At 39.8% G+C, this 17,413-nt stretch overlaps 1 protein-coding gene across 2 annotated transcripts in view; it reads right to left on the bottom strand.

Annotated features, from left to right (window-relative positions):
• Positions 1–17,405, bottom strand: part of ATG2B (autophagy related 2B) — an 81,834-nt gene extending 64,429 nt beyond the window's left edge. For both annotated transcript variants that reach the window (XM_023205582.3, XM_026455330.1), the window contains exons 1-2: positions 16,826–17,405; positions 870–1,032 (exon numbers count right to left, since the gene is read on the bottom strand). In XM_023205582.3, the coding sequence (XP_023061350.2) occupies positions 870–1,032; positions 16,826–16,987 (325 nt within the window). In that variant the 5' untranslated portion in view covers positions 16,988–17,405. The remainder of the gene's footprint in view (positions 1–869; positions 1,033–16,825) is intronic.
• Between the last annotated feature and the right edge of the window lie 8 nt (positions 17,406–17,413).

Below are 17,413 nucleotides of genomic sequence, written 5' to 3'. Positions count from 1 at the left end.
TCCAAAATGGAATTTAAAAGTCTTTCTAATGGAATGTTTTAAAGAGAAAAATATTTGAAAGTTTGCCTTCCCATAGAAAAATATTATATCTACTAATCATGGTTAAAAGATAGAATAATCTTGTAAATTAAATGCCAGATTGCTAAAGACGATTTCCATGCATGCAATGTCAGTTTTTAAAATACAGAATTTCCTTTAACTCTACTAAATATAATTTAAACTTCCATGTTTTGGGCAGCACTTGGGATTATAATTCTATCATTGCATACCAGCATACCTAGATTGTCAATTCTATCTAATTCTATCATGTTTTTCTATATTTACAAGTAGCTATTCTGCTATAAAGAAGAGCATTCCTTCTCCCTGTCCACCTTACAGACTTATTTATCTGTATCAGTATGGTCCTAGAGATTTTTTATTTCATGTGTTACAAACCATTACTGTCATCATTCTTTGTAATACTCAAATTTTCCCAAATTTGGCCAATGGAAGCCCCTTGACACCCAATCCTGCGTCCCTTTAACATTTTTCCATCAATCTTTGAGCATTCTTCCTTGCTTTCTGGCACAATAATTTTGAATCTTTAAAACCCAAGTCTCATTTTAGATAACTGGTAACAAATAATTAAATAAACCAAATAATCTGTATACTAAAGTTTCTGTGAATAATCAGGGAAAGAAACAACTCTAAATGTGTAAACATGTACATTATACAAAAAGCCAAGTCGTAATGTATTATCAATGGAAAATTTCACAAATACAAAGCAAAATAATAAATTAAATACTAAATTTAATGTAATCAGGTTACTTTCCCAGTCTCTGAAGAATAAAAATAGAAACACACAAAACAGAAACATACAACACACCAACCTGGGCGAGGTCTAGGCCGGAAGACCATTTCTAATCCTCTCACTTCTAGTGCACAGTTATCCTGCAGCAAAGAGCCCCATGGAACTGACAGGGAAATTGACTGAATGAATCCTTCAGTGACTTCTAAGGGTGCATCTGCCGACTCCAAGATCTCATTGAGACACTAAGGAGAAAAAAACAGGTTCATTTTGAATCACAAGAACAAGAACACAAAGTTGTGAACTTATTCAAAGGCGTCAAATATGCCCCCATATGTGTTAGGCACTAGGTATAAAGAAAGCAGAGACTTCCACAAGTACAGGCAATCAAAGCAAAAATGGACAAGTGGGATCACACCAAGTTAAAAAGCTTCTGCACAGCAAAGGACACAATTAACAAAGTGAAGGGACAACTTGCAGAATGGCAGAAAATATTTGCAAACTATGTATCTGACATGAGATTACTAATCAGAATACATAAGGAGCTCAAACAACTCTACAGGAAAAAAATCTAATAATCCTACTAAGAAATGGGCAAAGATTTGAACAGACATTCCTCAAAAGAAGACATACAAATGGCAAACAGGCATGTGAAAAGGTGTTCATTGATCATCAGAGAAACATAAAGCAAAACTACAATGAGATATCATCTCACCCCAGTTAAAATGGCTTCTATCCAAAAGACAGGCAGTAACAAATACTAGAGAGAATGTGGAGCAAAGTCAACCCTCGTACACTGTTGGTGGAATTGTAAATTATTACACTCACTATGGAGAACAATTTGGAGGTTCCTCAAAAAAACTAAACATAGAACTACTATATGATTTGGCAATCCCACTGCTAGGTATAGCCCCCCAAAAAGGAAATCAGTTTATCGAAGAGATATCCACACTCCCATGTTTATTGCAGCAATATTTACAATAGCCAAGATTTGGAAGCAACCTAAGTGTCCATTAACAGATTAATGGATAAAGAAAATGTGGTACATATACACAATGGAGTACAATTCAGCCATAAAAATGAATGAGATCCTGTCATCTGCAACAACCTGAATGGAACTAGAGGTCATTATGTTATATGAAATAAGCCAGGCACAGAAAAACAAACTTTGCATGTTCTCACTTACCTATGGAAGCTAAAAATTAAAACAATTGAACTCATGGCAATAGAGAGTAGAAGGATGGTTACCAGAGACTGGGAAGGGTAGTAGGGTGGGGGTATGGTTAATGAGTACAAAAATATCATTAAAATGAATAAGCCCAAGGGCCAAGGCATGGTGGCTCACACATATAATCCAGCACTTTGGGAGGCTGAGGCAGACAGATCTCTCGAGGTCAGCAGTTCGAGACCAGCCTGGCCAACATGGTGCAACCTCATCTCTACTAAAATTACAAAAATTAGACAGGCATGGTAGGATGTGCCTATAATTCCAGCCACTTGGGAGGCTGACACAGAAGAATCACTTGGACCCAGGAGGCGGAGGCTACAGTGAGCTGATATCGCACCACTGTACTCCAGCCTGGGTGACAGGCAACTCCATCTCAAAAAAAAAAAAAGAAAGAAAAAAAAAATGAATGAATGAATAAGATCTAGTAATTAACAGCACAACAAGGTGGCTACAGTCTATAATTTATTGTACATTTTTAAATAACTAAAAGAGCACAATTGAATTATAAGTAACACAAACGATAAATGCTTGAGGTGATGCATACCCCTTTTACCCTGATGTAATTATTAGGCATTGTATGCCTGTGTCAAAATATCTCATGTACCCTATTAATATATACACCTACTATGTACCCACAAAAATTGAAAGTTAAAAATTAAACAGAAAGCAGGGACCAAGATAAAGATGATCCCGGCCCTTGCTAAGCTTACAAAATAGTATACTACGAAAGAGACAAGTAATTAAAGTGTGATGATTACATACAGAGGAAATACACTGTGCTATCTGAACACTTAATAGAATCTAACCTGCAGATTCAAGGCAGCCCACCTGAAGGAGTGCTATTTTAAGCTGGGACCAGAGGACTAGAAGGAGTTAATCAGGCAAAATGGTCCAGGCAAAAACAAAGCATGTGGAAGGATTCGAAGAAAGGAGAAGTCAAGGAAATACACGCACACATATTTGATACACCACAGTATTTGAAAAAGAAAAGTTGCATTAGGCTTTAGTGTGCCAGGGCAAAGACCCAGAGACAAGGCTATGTAGATAAGGAAGAGTAGGATCCAAATAGCCTTGTAATGCATGTTAAAGAGTCTGAAATTTATCTCAAGGGTGATGTGAAGCCATTGAAGGGCTTTAAGCAAGGATGCCATGATGAGATTCAAACTTTGAGTGGGCCCCTTCAGCTGCCATGTACAGCATGAAGTGAAGATGCCACCAGGAAGGTTGTTATGAGTAACAGAAGCTAGAGAGGTTGGTTTGGCACAGATAGCAACACTGAGGACAATAAGAAGTGGATAAATTTTTGTAACATATTTAGGAAGTAGAATAATTAATTGGCATTATGAGGGGTAAAGGAAAGGAAGAATTATGAATGACACTCAGGAGGCTGGCTTGGGCAATTGCTTAGACAGAGGTATCATTTACTGAGATACAGAAACACAGGGAAGCAGGTTAGAGGGAAGATGAGAAGTTCAGTTCCAAAGTACACATTTAAGGAGACATCTAGGTACAGGTGCTAAGGAGGAAGCTGGAGCTTCCTCCAGCTAGAGCTCAGGAGAGCCATCTGGGCTGGAGATACAGATTAACATTACAAACACACAGGATGGGTCCGGTATGGTGGCTCAAGCCTTTAACTCCAACACTGGGAAGCTGAGGTAGGAGGATCTTGAGCTGAGCAGTTTGAGACCAGCCTGGGCAACACGTCAAAACCCTGTCTCTACAAGAAATACAAAAATTAACTAGGCGTAGTGGTGCATGCCTGTAATCCCAGTTACTCGAGAAGCCAAGGTGGGAGGAATGCTCAAGCCCGGGAGGCAGAGGTTATAGTGAGCCAAGACTGTGCCCCTACACTCCAGCCTGAACAACTTAGTAAGACCCTGTCTCAAAAAAAAATAAAATAATAAACAAATGAGTAACTGAAGCCACAGCATGAGGAGAGAAATGTTTGGGAACTTTTACAGAGTAAAATGAGAGGAGGCTTAAGACAGAACTCACAGACACCAATATTTAAGAAAAGGGTTTTGAAAGAGGAGCATGCAGAAGAAACTAGAAAAAAGCAGAGAGGTAGAAGGAAAATTGAAAGAGGTTCATGTCCCAGAAAATCGTGGAAAAACAACATGACAGAGAAAAGTGGTCAAGCTCAACAAAAGCTAACAAGAAGTCAAAGATTTTTAAATGCCTACTGTACTCAAGTGATATTTAAAGTACTGGTGATCCCATTAAAAGCAATTTCAGTGGCATGGTGGGGCAAACCAGACTACAACAGGAGACAGACAGAATGAATGTAAATGCAATTTTTTTAAGACAATTTACTTTTCAAATTTAAATAACCAATATTTATTAAGTGCCAGCTTATATGTAAAGTGCTTCCTGCATGCTATATTGCATAGAGTAGTATTACCATTCTTTGTCGTATTACACCCTGGTGTTGAATAGTGAGACTTGGATCAACTTGTTTTATTTTTGGAGATTACTACTTTAAAAGGCTTTCTTCATGCTGATATTTGTTTAATCCTAAAGACTTTCCAGTAGTACATGGGCATGGATGGTTTTAAGGTATAAACATCCAGACATATTTTTTCCTAAAACCGACTGAGCAGACTACAGACAGTGGTGGCATTACGCTGGGTCTCCCGTCCCATAGTTCCTTGTACAATCTTCCTTCTCCCACTTAGCCAAAAAAGTCGTATTTTTCTCCCTTCAGAAATTCTCCCTTATGTACTGTCTAAGGTATAAAAACCTCCAGACAGGGCTAACAGTACATTTTCTATCTTTTCCCATCTTATACTTTTTTTTGGCATGACACTCAGAAATTCAAAGAACTAAGTGATGTTGCTCCTGCAAAATCTCTCAGTTCTCATCTACTGATTTATAACATCGGTATTTCTCAAGCTTGTATCTATTTTTTAAATTTAGAATAAAATGTATGCTGAGCCCTACTGAATTCCAACTCTAAGCATATTCACCTACGGATGCACTAACAAATTAGGGAGGAGGGGATCACAACCAACCTCTATCATTAAGAAATGTATTTCCAATAAAAGTTTTTATGTTTGCTGGGTACAGTGGCTCAGGCCAGTAGTCCCAGCAATTTGGGAGACTGAGGCAGGAGGATGGCTTGAATCCAGGAATTTGAGACCACCCTGGGCAACATGGTGAAACTCTGTCTCTACAAAAAAATACAAAAATTGGCCAGGCGCAGTGGCTCAAGCCTGTAATCTCAGCACTTTGGGAGGCTGAGGCAGGCAGATCGCCTGAGGTCAAGAGTTTGAGACCAGCCTGGCCAACATGGTGAAACCCTATCTCTACTAAAAATACAAAAATTAGCCGGACATGGTGGCCCATGCCTATAATCCTAGCTATTAGAGAGGCTGAGGCAGGAAAATCACTTGAACCCAGGAGGCGGAGGTTGCAGTGAGCTGAAATTGCATCACTGCACTCCAGCCTGGGCAGCAGAGTGAGATTCCATCTAAAAACAAACAAACAAACAAAAAATACAAAAATACAAAAATTAGATGGCATGGTAGCCCATGCCTGTAGTCCCAGCTCCTTGGCAGGCTAAGGTGGGGATAATCGCTCGATCCCAGGAGCTCAAGGCTGCAGTGAGCTGTGATCACCCACTGCACCCAAGCCTGGGTGAGAGAGCAAGACTTTGTCTCAAAAAAAAAAAAAAAAGGGTAATTATCAAAATGCATAAATTTATACCGTTTTGATCAACTATACACTTAACAATAATTGCAATTACAACACAATCCAGAAGAAAAGTAACACTTAAAGCCCCATGATTTTCTGAAGGAAATAAAGTTATGCATCACAGAAGGACATTTGGTCAACGGTAGACCATATGTAGGATAGTGGTCCTGTAAGATTATAATGGAGCTGAAAAATTCCTATCACCTAGTGACATCATAGCCATCATAAGGCGATATAGCAAAACACATTACTCACATGTCTGTGGTGATGCTGGTGTAAATAAACCTCTTGCTCTGCCAGTCTAGCACAAACAGTTACATACAGTACGTAATACTTGAGAGTGATAATAAACAACCATGCTACTGGCTTATGTATTTAATACCTATACTATACTATTTAATCATTATTTTAGAATATACTCCTACTTAAAAAAAAAAAAAGTTAACTGTAAAACAGCCTCAGGCAGGTCCTTCAGGAGGTACCCAGAAGAAGGCACTGTTATCAGAGGAGAAGACAGCTCTATGCATGTTACGGTCCCTGAAGACCTTCCAGTGGAACAAGATGTGGAGGTAGAAAGTGGTGGCATTGATGATGCTTACCCTGTGTAGGTCTAGGCTAATGTGTGTGTTTGTGTCTTAGTTTTTGACAAAAAAGTTTAAAAAGTAAAAAAAAAATTAAAAATAGAAAAAAAATGCTTATAGCATAAGAATATAAAGAAAAAATATTTTTGCATAGCTGTACAATGTGTGTTGAAGCCAAATGTTATTACAAAAGAAATAAAAAGTTTAAAACATTTTTAAAGTTTATAGTTAATGTAACCTCAGGTTAACTTATTATTGAAAAAGAAAGATGCCTTTATTAATACAGTCTAGCCGAAGTGTACAGTGTTTACAAATAAAGTCTACAGTAGTGGAGAGTGATGGCCTACGCCTTCACATTCACTCACTGACTCACTCAGAGGAACTGCTAGTCCTGCAAGCTCCATTCATGGTAAGTGCTCCATACAGCCATATCAACTTTTATTTTTTAAAATTTTTTTATTTTATGCCATATTTGTACATACCTTTTCTATGTTTAGATACACAAATACCATTGTGTCACAGTTGCCTACAGTATTCAGTAACATGCTGTGCAGGTTTATAGCCTAGGAGCAATAGGCTGTACTGCATAGCCTATATATACAGTAGGCCATACCACTGGGTTTAGGCAAGCACACTCTATGATGTTCACACAACAAAACTGCCTAATGACCCATTTCTCAGAACATATCCCTGTCGTTAAGCAACCCATGACTGTACTGATAAAATGAATATAGTAAGCCCTAGAGCAACCCCTACGAAACAATTTAAAAATACATTCTGGGCCAGGCATGGTGGCTCACACTTGTAATCCTAGCACTTTTGAGAGGCAGAGGCGGGCAGATTGCCTGAGCTCAGGAGTTCAAGACCAGCCTGGGCAGCACGGTGAAACCCCGTCTCTACTAAAAACCCAAAAAATTAGCCAGGCATGGTGACATGGGCCTGTAGTCTCAGCTACTCGGGAGGCTGAGGTACGAGAATCGCTGGAACCCGGGAGGCTGACGTTGCAGTGAGCCAAGATTGTGCCACTGCATTCCAGCCAGGGAGACACAGCGAGACTCTGTCTCAAAAAAATTATACATATATAATCTTTAAAGGAATTAAAATGTTACACTAGAAAATATTTGCTTAATGCAAAAGAAAGCCTAATGGCAACAGAAAAAAATGTAATATAAACAATTTCAATTTATATATGTTTTTATTGTAGAGAAATAACAGCATGATCAATAAAAGACAAGCATAAACTATATCAATTACAATAGAATCTTGCAAAGAAAGTAAAATGGACATAGCAGTTCAATGGAAAAAAATACGTTAAATTTCCAACTTCAATGAAGAGATTGTTCAAGCATTTTTTAATGGATAATGTGTATGATTTTTAAATCCCACTGGATGAAAAAAGTTGTATTTTAATATCAATATTTAAACAGAAGTTATTCTCTACAACTATTTAAAATTACAATTTAAAAAGTAAGTCAATTTTAAACATACAAGGAATATGAAGTTTTTAAAAAAATTTTCAGAGATAATTGAGCAAACATGTTTAAAGACCACTCCTTATTTTTTCCAACTTTTAAGTTCAGGGATACATGTGTAGTACATCCAGGTTTGTTACATAGGTAAATGTGTCCCATGGTGGTTTGCTGCGCAGATCATCCCATTACCTAGGTATTAAGCCCAGAATCCATTAGCTATTCTTCCTGATGCTCTCCCTCCTCTCACTCCTCACCCTCTGACAGGCCACAGTGGGTGTTGTTCCCACCATGTGTCCATGTGTTCTCATCATTCAGCTCCCACTTGAGAACATGCAGTATTTGGTTTTCTGATCCTGCATCAGTTTGCCAAGGATAATGGCTGCCAGCTCCATCCATGTGCCTGCAAAGGACATGATCTCATTCCTTTTTATGGCTGCATAGTAGTCCATTGTGTATATGTACTTTTTTTATCCAGTCTATCACTGATGGGCATTTGGGTGGATTCCATGTCTTTGTTATTGTGAATAGTGCTGCAATAAACATAAGCGTGCATATATCTTTATAACAGAACAATTTATATTCCTTTGGGCATATACCCAGTAATGAGATTGCTAGGTCAAATGGTATTTCTGCCTCTATGTCTTTGAGGAATCACCACATTGTCTTCCACAATGGTTAAACTAATTTATGCTCCCATCAACAGTGTAAAAGCATTCCTTTTTCTCCACAATCTCACCAGCATGTATGTTTTGTTTTTGTTGTTGTTTACTTTGTAATAATAGCCATTTTGACTGGTGAGAGACGGTATCTCATTGTGGTTTTGATTTACATTTCTCTAATGATAGTTATGTTGAGCTTTTTTTCATGTTTGTTAGTCACATGTATGTTGTCTTTTGAGAAGTGTCTGTTCACGTCCTTTGCCCACTTTTTTTTTTTTTTTTTTTTTTTTGAGACGGAGTCTCGCTCTGTCGCCCAGGCTGGAGTGCAGTGGCCGGATCTCAGCTCACTGCAAGCTCCGCCTCCTGGGTTCACGCCATTCTCCTGCCTCAGCCTCCCGAGTAGCTGGGACTACAGGCGCCCGCCAACACGCCCGGCTAATTTTTTGTATTTTAGTAGAGACGGGGTTTCACCGTGTTAGCCAGGATGGTCTCGATCTCCTGACCTTGTGATCCGCCCGTCTCGGCCTCCCAAAGTGCTGGGATTACAGGCTTGAGCCACCGCGCCCGGCCTTTTGCCCACTTTTTAAATGGGGTTGTTTTTTTCTTGTAAATTTGTGTAAGTTCCCTGTAGATGTTGAATTTTACACCTTTGTCAGATGGATAGCTTGCAAAAATGTTTTCCCATTCTGTAGGCTGTCTGTTCATTCTGATGATAGTTTCTTTTCCTGTGCAGAAGCTCTTTAGTTTAATTAGATAACCATTTCTCAATTTTTGCTTTCGTTGCAATTGCTTTTGGCAACTTCATCACGAAATCTTTGCCCATGCCTATGTCCTGAATGGTATTGCCTAGATTTTCTTTTAGGGTTTTTATAGTTTGGGGTTTTATAAGTCTCTAATTCACCTTGAGCTGATTTTTGCTTATGGTGTAAGGAAGGGGTCCAGTTTCAATTTTCTGCATATGGCTAGCCAGTTCTCCCATCAGGGAATCCTTTCCCCATTGCTTGTTTTTGTCAGGTTTGCCAAAGATCAGATAGTTGCAGGTGTGAGAAGCCCACTCCTTTAAAACAGCATATGTTCAGGTTACTCACTAGCTAGCTGGGTGGCTTTGAACAAATCCTTAATTTCCAAGTCTCAATTTCCTCCTCCATAAAATAGAAATAGTAACTCCATAGAGTTACTGTGACCATTAATGAGGTAATATATGTAAAACTACCAACATATTAATAGTTCCTGGTACTAAGCAAACACTTTGTAAATGTGGGCCATTGTTCTCTTTCACAGTACCTACCTAGTACAATGATGAGCTCTGTAAAGGAACTCAAGGTGTGCTTGACAATATGAAGAAAAGCAAACATTAAATTATATGTTTCTTTTTAATACATAGTTCCATAGATTAAGTAGGCAAAGAATACATCTTTATTAGTTTAAACCAAGGCATCAGAATTCAAATCGAGATAAGACAGAGCATAAAAATGTGCCTGAGCTGGCCGGGCGCAGTGGGTCATGCCTGTAATCCCAGCACTTTGGGAGACTTGAGGCTGGTGGATACAATGTAAGGAGATCGAGAACACCCTGGCTAACACGGTGAAATCCCATCTCTACTAAAAATACAAAAAAAATTAGCCGGGCGTGGTGGCAGGTTCCCGTAGTCCCAGCTATCCGGGAGGCTGAGGCTGAGGCAGGTAAACCCGGGAGGCGGAGCTTGCAGTAAGCCGAGATCCGGCCACTGCACTCCAGCCTGGGCGACAGAGCGAGACTCTGTCTCAAAAAAAAAAAAAAAAAAAAAAAAAAGTGCATTAGCTAATTTAGATTAACATTTAATTAGCACCTACTACATACAGGACACCAGAGTGTACTATTTTATACCCACATTTATACCTGCATTAAATCTTCACAATAACCCTCTGAATTAGGTATTTTTGCGCCTACTTTACAAATATGGCAATTGAGGATCAGAAAAACTAAGTAATTTGCAAAAGGTCTTCAATTAATCGCTGCAGAAACACAACAAGAAAAAGAGAAATATATTTTCACAATGGAAGATTTTGCAGGAGGCTAAGCAAAATCATGTGTTAACATATCATAATTTTTTTTAATGTAGTACTGGTTTGGGGCTGGCTCATAAAACAAGCTTTTAAAACACAATGGAAAAACTCTCCATTCCTTTAGTGCAAGTGCTTTTAAAAACGCAGTCAAGGACCACATGTATCAGAATCTCCTAGGATGTTTATTAAAAATGCAGATTCTTGAATTTCTAGAGCCAAAATCTGTATGGAAGGAGCCAGAAGCCTGAATGTCAGCAAATTCCCAGGTGAACCCAGTGCTGTTATGTCTGAGAAGCTCAAGTTTCTTGAATCTGGGGCAGTGTGGTGCACAAAAAAAAAAAAGATATAGAAGTCAGAAAGACAGGTTTCAAATCTTGCTGCACTGTTTAATACTAAGCTTGAGTAAGTTATTTAACCTCACAGTCAATGGAAAGTTAGTACCCAATTTAGAGTGAGATAATGTATGTAAAAGCACCCACACAGTACAGTATATAGAGATGGAAGGTATTTAATAAATGATTACTATTATCTTCAAAAGTAAACTAAAACCCCTACCTTGCTCCATGTTTCCCCTAGCCATCAACCCCATTTTCTCTGTCAAGATAGCTATCTGCTCAAACTGCAAACTACAAGTGACCTTCTAACCCTCAGCTCCTCTGAAACTGCTCGTAACCACCATTAAAATGACAAATGCAATGAACAATATTCAGTCCTCGTCTTTCTTGAATTCTCATCTCTACCTAGGAGGAAATTCTAACTTCCTTTGACTTCTATAACACTTCACCATCTCAGTCTTTTTTCTGATCCTTTACAACTTAACATGTTGGAGTTCATCTAAGTTTCATCTTCAGCCTTTTTTGTTTTTCAAGCTAATCTACTTACTACCCATGCACTTTGCAGTTCCATCTCCTCCCAATGTGTTATTCACTATTGACACTCGGATAACTCCCATATCTTCACAACTGCAATCTTCCTATACTTCCCAGTGCCTCCTGAGCCTTTCTACCTGGATCTAAAGCCCCCACATTCTAAAGCCCCCACATTCTAAAGTCCGCTCAAAAATCAATATAGTAAAACTTATTCTCTATCCAATCTCAATCTCCCCCTCCTACTCCCAACTCCAGACAGTGGAGAAAACCTGCTCCTTCTCCAGAATTTCCTATTTCACAGCAACTAGGTACCACAAGTTACGGACATCAAGGTTCTTCCCTCTACTTGTGTTTTTCAGATTTTTTCAAAGTTTTTTTTTTTTTTTTAAGAATATCTGACACATTCCATTAAAAAAAAAATGGCCCATCATAAAATACTTAAAAAGTTAAGTAGAACTGCTTGCTTCATGTATTAAGTATTTCCAGAACTAAAGGTTTGAAACTTTTGTACCATATTATCATCTCCGGAAGAGATGGGATTAAGCTCTATTACTTCATACCTCATATATTTCTTTACTGTTTGAATTTTTTGTAATGAGTATATTAATTTTATAGTAAAAACGAACAATTAAAAACCTAACAGTGTTTTAAAGCACACGTAGGAAATGACTTAGCCTTTGCAAAGTGGAGAGCTGTCAACCTTAGATAACCATGTAAGAAACGGGACTTGATGGAACTCTTCTCAGTAAACACCAAGTTTTCTGTCCCAATTTTGTGGCAGAGAAGTTGAAATAAACTTAAACCTCTAAATACAGAAAGGTTTATTACAGCAGTGAAGAGTAATATTAAAGGGGCCTGGTATGGTGGCTCATGCCTATAATTCCAGCAACTGCGGGGGCTGAGGTGGAAGGATCACTTGAGCCCAGGAGGTCAAGATCAGCCTGGGCAACATAGTGAAATCTGGTCTCCACAAAAATTAAAAGAAATTAACTGGATGTGGTGGTGTACACCAGTAGTCCCCACCTACTCAGGAGGCTGGACTAGAGGATCGCTTGAACCCATGAGTTTGAGGCTGCAGTGAGCTGATCACACCACTGTACTCCAGCCTGGGTAACACAGACTGTCTCTAAAAAAACAAAAGGAGAAAAAGAAAAAAACTGGTAAATGTTAAGAGTTTTGGAGAGTCAACAGTTTCATAATTTACATTGTACCACTAAGCTACAAAATAATTTCCCTAAGTATAAGATGTTTAAATAGGTTATATTTATGTCCAGTCTTATAACCACGTAGGCAAAATCCCATGTATCTTGTAGCATAAGGTACCCTGAAATTCAGTCATCCTGTGAAAATCCAAGGCTACTATATGAGTAGTAAAAATTCTCAACCTACTTGGCTCAAGCAACATTTTCCACACCAGTCCTATGAAGTGTTTCCTCACCAGTCCTATGAAGTATTTCTTTTTTTTTTTAGTCACCACTATACTACAAGAAAATAACTCTTAAACTAAAAGTGGAGCCATCTGAACTACTCAGCAAATAAATGTCCCACTATAGAGTCCTTTAGAGCTTTTTATTCTTCTGTTTAAGGGCATTATGTTTTCAATTATCACCAATGAGTTTCACGCATATAAACAGAAAAAGTGAAGGGAACATTCTAGTCTCCAGGTGGCCTTTGACAGATAATCAGTAATCAATGTTTCTTGAACTGAAGATGATTTTATTAAACACGAAGAGAATATAAGCAACAATCGAAACATTATTAAACTGAAGTTAAAAGGCCTCAGTGGCCAGGCAAGGTGGCTCACGTCTGTAATCCCAGCACTTTGGGAGGCCGACGTTTGAGTAGACTGCTTGAGTCTAGGAGTTCGAGACCAGCCTGGGCAACATGGCGAAACCCCGTCTTTACAAAAAACACAAAAATTAGCCAGGTGTGGTGGCAAGCACCTGTAGTCCCAGCTACTGCAGGGAGGGGAGGAGAGGTAGGGGGATCACTTGAGCCCAGGAGGTTGAGGCTGCAGTGAGCCTAGATCACGCCACTGCACTCCAGTCTGGGTGACAGAGTGAGAGCCTGTCTCAAAAATAAAATAAAATAAAAGGCCTCAGTGTAATAAATTGTTAATGTCTATCTTCTTGAGCTTGCGTAAGAAAAGGGTCTTTGTTTAGTTCACTGCTATATCCCCCAGCCCCTCACAGAGGCACATGCTAAGAGCTCAATAAATGTATTTAATCAATTAATGAAAGAAATTCCATTTAAAAAACAAAAATAAAGGCACAGTCATAAAGAGTTAAATAGGAATGAGTCATTAAATCCAACTTCCCACCCAAATAGAATTTCCTCCTTTCAATATTTTGCCATTTCAACCACTTCTAGGGACAAGGAGTTTATGAAATTTTTAGACAGCCTATTCCAATGATGGAACAATCCCAAACCCCTTGCCTCTATTCCTCCCTCCACTTCATGCCACATTTAAGGTAGTAATCTCCAAAACTGGATGTATATATCCTAAAGTATTATCAGATGATTCATAAGGATGTGAGAAGAAAATGAGACATTCCACATTTTCCAAATTTAGATTAAAAAGTTGTACTTATATTTAATACACAAATGGGCACTGGCACCTTCCTTCAGGCCATATATCAAACTAGTACAAAGAGAAGACTAGTAGTTCCACAACAGGGAAGGATTAAGAGTGGTGCCCTCAGCTGGATGTTCCTTCCACTTCTGCACACTGAAACATTTCCGCATACATTCTATAGAATAAAAACAGATCTTTAAACAGTAGAATCTTTGTAAAGAGACAGTGAATGGCAATTACTTTCTGGTTTCCTGGTCTCTCCTACGGCCAAGTGTGTAAGGGTTGGATTTAAAGATAAGCATTTTCCTTTTACACAGAGAAGAATTCTCCACTGACTGTTTATGTATTTATGACAAGGACTATCAGTGGTACATGCTCCCTAGCAGATATTTTCCAAAAAACAAAACACAATCTTTCTTTTCAAAATAAAGACAGCACTTTAATAATAAGTAAGAAAGCAACCACTTTTCAAAGACTACTTGTACTATGAGGAGAGCATTTGAAAAACTGTATTTGGAAATGTTTCCATTGTTCCATAATTTTGTTGCTGAAAACAATGCCTATTAAAAACATTGCTTATTTTTTAAGTCATTATCTATATAGTTTACAAAATGTTTAAAAACATGTAAAGACTATTTCAACCAATCTAAGTCTTCTGAACAAAGAGCTTGAAAAATTGACTTTTAAACCTGTGTGTATATATGCAATGTCAATTAGTCATAGTAACAGAAAAACTGATTGAGATCAGGAATGAAAGGAATGTCACTGCCAAGTTCAACACAATTCTTCGCATAATTGATCATTCAGAATTGAAACATTAGGAGTAGAGCAATTCTTCAATTAGGATCAGTTTTTCCATTAGGATCTATGAATCTCTGACGGTACCTTTTTTCCAGTTATGACAGTCATTAAAATCAAGTATCTGGCTGGGTCCTGTGGCTCATGCCTGTAATCTGAGCACTTGGGAGGCAGAAGTGGGAGGACCACTTGAAACCAGGAGTTCAAGACCAGCCTTGGCAACAAAGCAAGAGAATCCTCTACCAAAAAAAAAAAAAAAAATCAAGTGTCAAAATAAACTGAATTTGGAATCAGAACTCTGAATAGTTGTATCTAAGGGCTACACCAAGATTTATCCTAACCATCAACACAGCACATGAAAATAAAAAATCAGCAACAGGAAATGTTTACTGGATGCTTTAACATTATTTTAGTTTACAAAACCCACCCATCAAGAACAAAACATAATCCTCAGATTAAGTGTTGTCAAAAATCATTTTGCCAATGCTTCTGAACTCAGAGTATAAAGTTAAAATATCACTACCTCTGACTTCCCATAAGGACTAAATAACACCTCACAAATGAAAGTGCCTAGTACAATGCCTGACATAAATACATACTCAATAAACATTAACAGCCTTTCTTTTGATCTTAGGCCATGTGATGTAATACTTGCTAGATGTGTGACGGGGCAAATTGCTTAACTCCATCTGTAAAATGGAAATATTAATGCCCACCTTATAGGGTTAAAGGCATTAAAGAATAATGCATATAAAGTCCTTCCACCCACAAAAGGCATTAATAAATCTTGAACCCTCTTTTTTCAAGATAATCTATTCATAACTGTACCAAAAGTATAGAATCATGGGTCGTTGAATTCAAAAATATACATCAGAATCCCTATCTTTTTAAAGAATTACAGCAATACAATACCATAATACGACACAGAGATGAAGTGTATGCTCCATTAGTGTTGACTGAACTCAGGTGAATTGCTAAGTCCATTATCACTTGGCTAATTGTGGCGGACTGGAGAGTCTCTCCAAGGGTAGGACTCTCACCTCCTGGTGAGGGACTGGGTCTTACTGCTCTCAAACCAGGGCTCTTTCCACTATCTTGTGTACTCTCCCTAGTTTAAGTCATGTACATACTGATAAAATTATATACTGATTTACAGTCTCTAGCACAAATTCACTTAAGGGTCATAACAAGGTATTTCCACAATTTAAGATTTTCTGTGGCTAAGGAAGTAAGGGTTGGGCAAAGGGTAGAAGCCACTCTATTCCTGTCAAACCCAAAAGTGAATATACTTTAAGTAAAATACTATGCATTGAACACACAAATGCAGGTACAACTGTATGTGGTGAGTTGAAATTCAGATGAAGCACCTGTATAGCAATGAGTGAACTCACAGCCTCTAGATTACAAGTAGAAGACAGGTTTTAAAATGTCTGAAAATTGCAGCTTCAGCGCTTTTGCAACACCTGCTTTTACGATCTGTCACGTGGAGCAAAGAAGCATAACTCAACAGCACTACTGGGACCACACGACCATTCACAGGCTGTGTACACAAACCTGTCTTGTAAACATATAATCAAGCAAAAGCAGGCAAACCGGCACAGGAGGCCTTCACCTAACTTTCTTCCAGATGCCAAACGCTGCACGATGACAAACAAGGCAAACATGGTGTGCAAGTAGCCAACCCAAAACCAATAACTAGGGATTCTGACATCCAGAGGTCCTCTTCATCCTTAATCGTTCCAGAATGTCATCCCACGAGGCAGGGTTTGTTTGCCACAAAACCCTGCGGCCGCTCACATCCCAAGGGACAGTTCTGGTCACCTCCTCCCACGGACCTATTGAGCCTGCTTCATAGACCCCCCGAAACACTGACTCAACTATTCCCATAGTGTAGATTCCATGACATCTGTTAAGTTTCCGGAACACGTGATTCAGGAGAGCAAACTTGTTACAAACAGATTAAACAACACTCTAACACATTTCTCTGAGCCGTGCCACACTCGGGTCCAAACAATTCCCAAGGAGGGACTGACTGTCACCAATCTTGGATGGCACTGGTTCAAAGCGCCCTAAAGAGGGGAGCGAGCCCCGCCCGGCTCGCTGCCCGGCAGCTCTTACCCATTTGTCCAAGGGGACCTGGGCGAGGGACCCGGTGCCTTGGTACAGGTCCAGGCTGAGCTGCTCCAGGCTCAGCTTCTCCTGCAGAAAGTGGCCCAGGTACCTCTGCAGGAGGTACCGGCAGGCCCTCTTCTTGATAGACTCCGAAAACGGCCAAGGCATGGTGACTGCTGGCAGCTGGTCTGACTCTGGCTGCGGGTGGCGGCGGCTCCGGCCTCAGGGTAGCGACTCCGGCTCCAGGCCGCGGCGGGGCCTAAGCCTGGGGCGGCCCCTTCATCCCTGTTTGGCGCCGGGAGTTCCTCAGGGAGAACCCATCGCCGGCGCCGCGCCGCGCCGCGCCGCTCGCGCTGGGCCTGGCGGAGGCAAGACGCAGAGGGGTCCTCCTGGCCCCAGGCCAGGGGACTTCCGAGGGGGATCCCAACTGGCTCCGAGAGAGTGCAAGAGAGCGCGAGGGGAGGCGGCAGGGGCTGAGGCAGACACCTCCACTGCCGCCGCGCGACGAATTTGTTCTCATCCGCGAGGCGCGTTCCCGGCTGTAGGGACGCTCCTGGCGCGTTCGCGAGACGCAGACTCCCGGCGCGCCGTCAG

The sequence above is a fragment of the Piliocolobus tephrosceles genome, chromosome 6, assembly GCF_002776525.5.
Source record: "Piliocolobus tephrosceles isolate RC106 chromosome 6, ASM277652v3, whole genome shotgun sequence".
NCBI classification, from domain to species: Eukaryota; Metazoa; Chordata; class Mammalia; order Primates; family Cercopithecidae; genus Piliocolobus; species Piliocolobus tephrosceles.
This window is presented reverse-complemented; position numbering and strand designations above follow the sequence as displayed.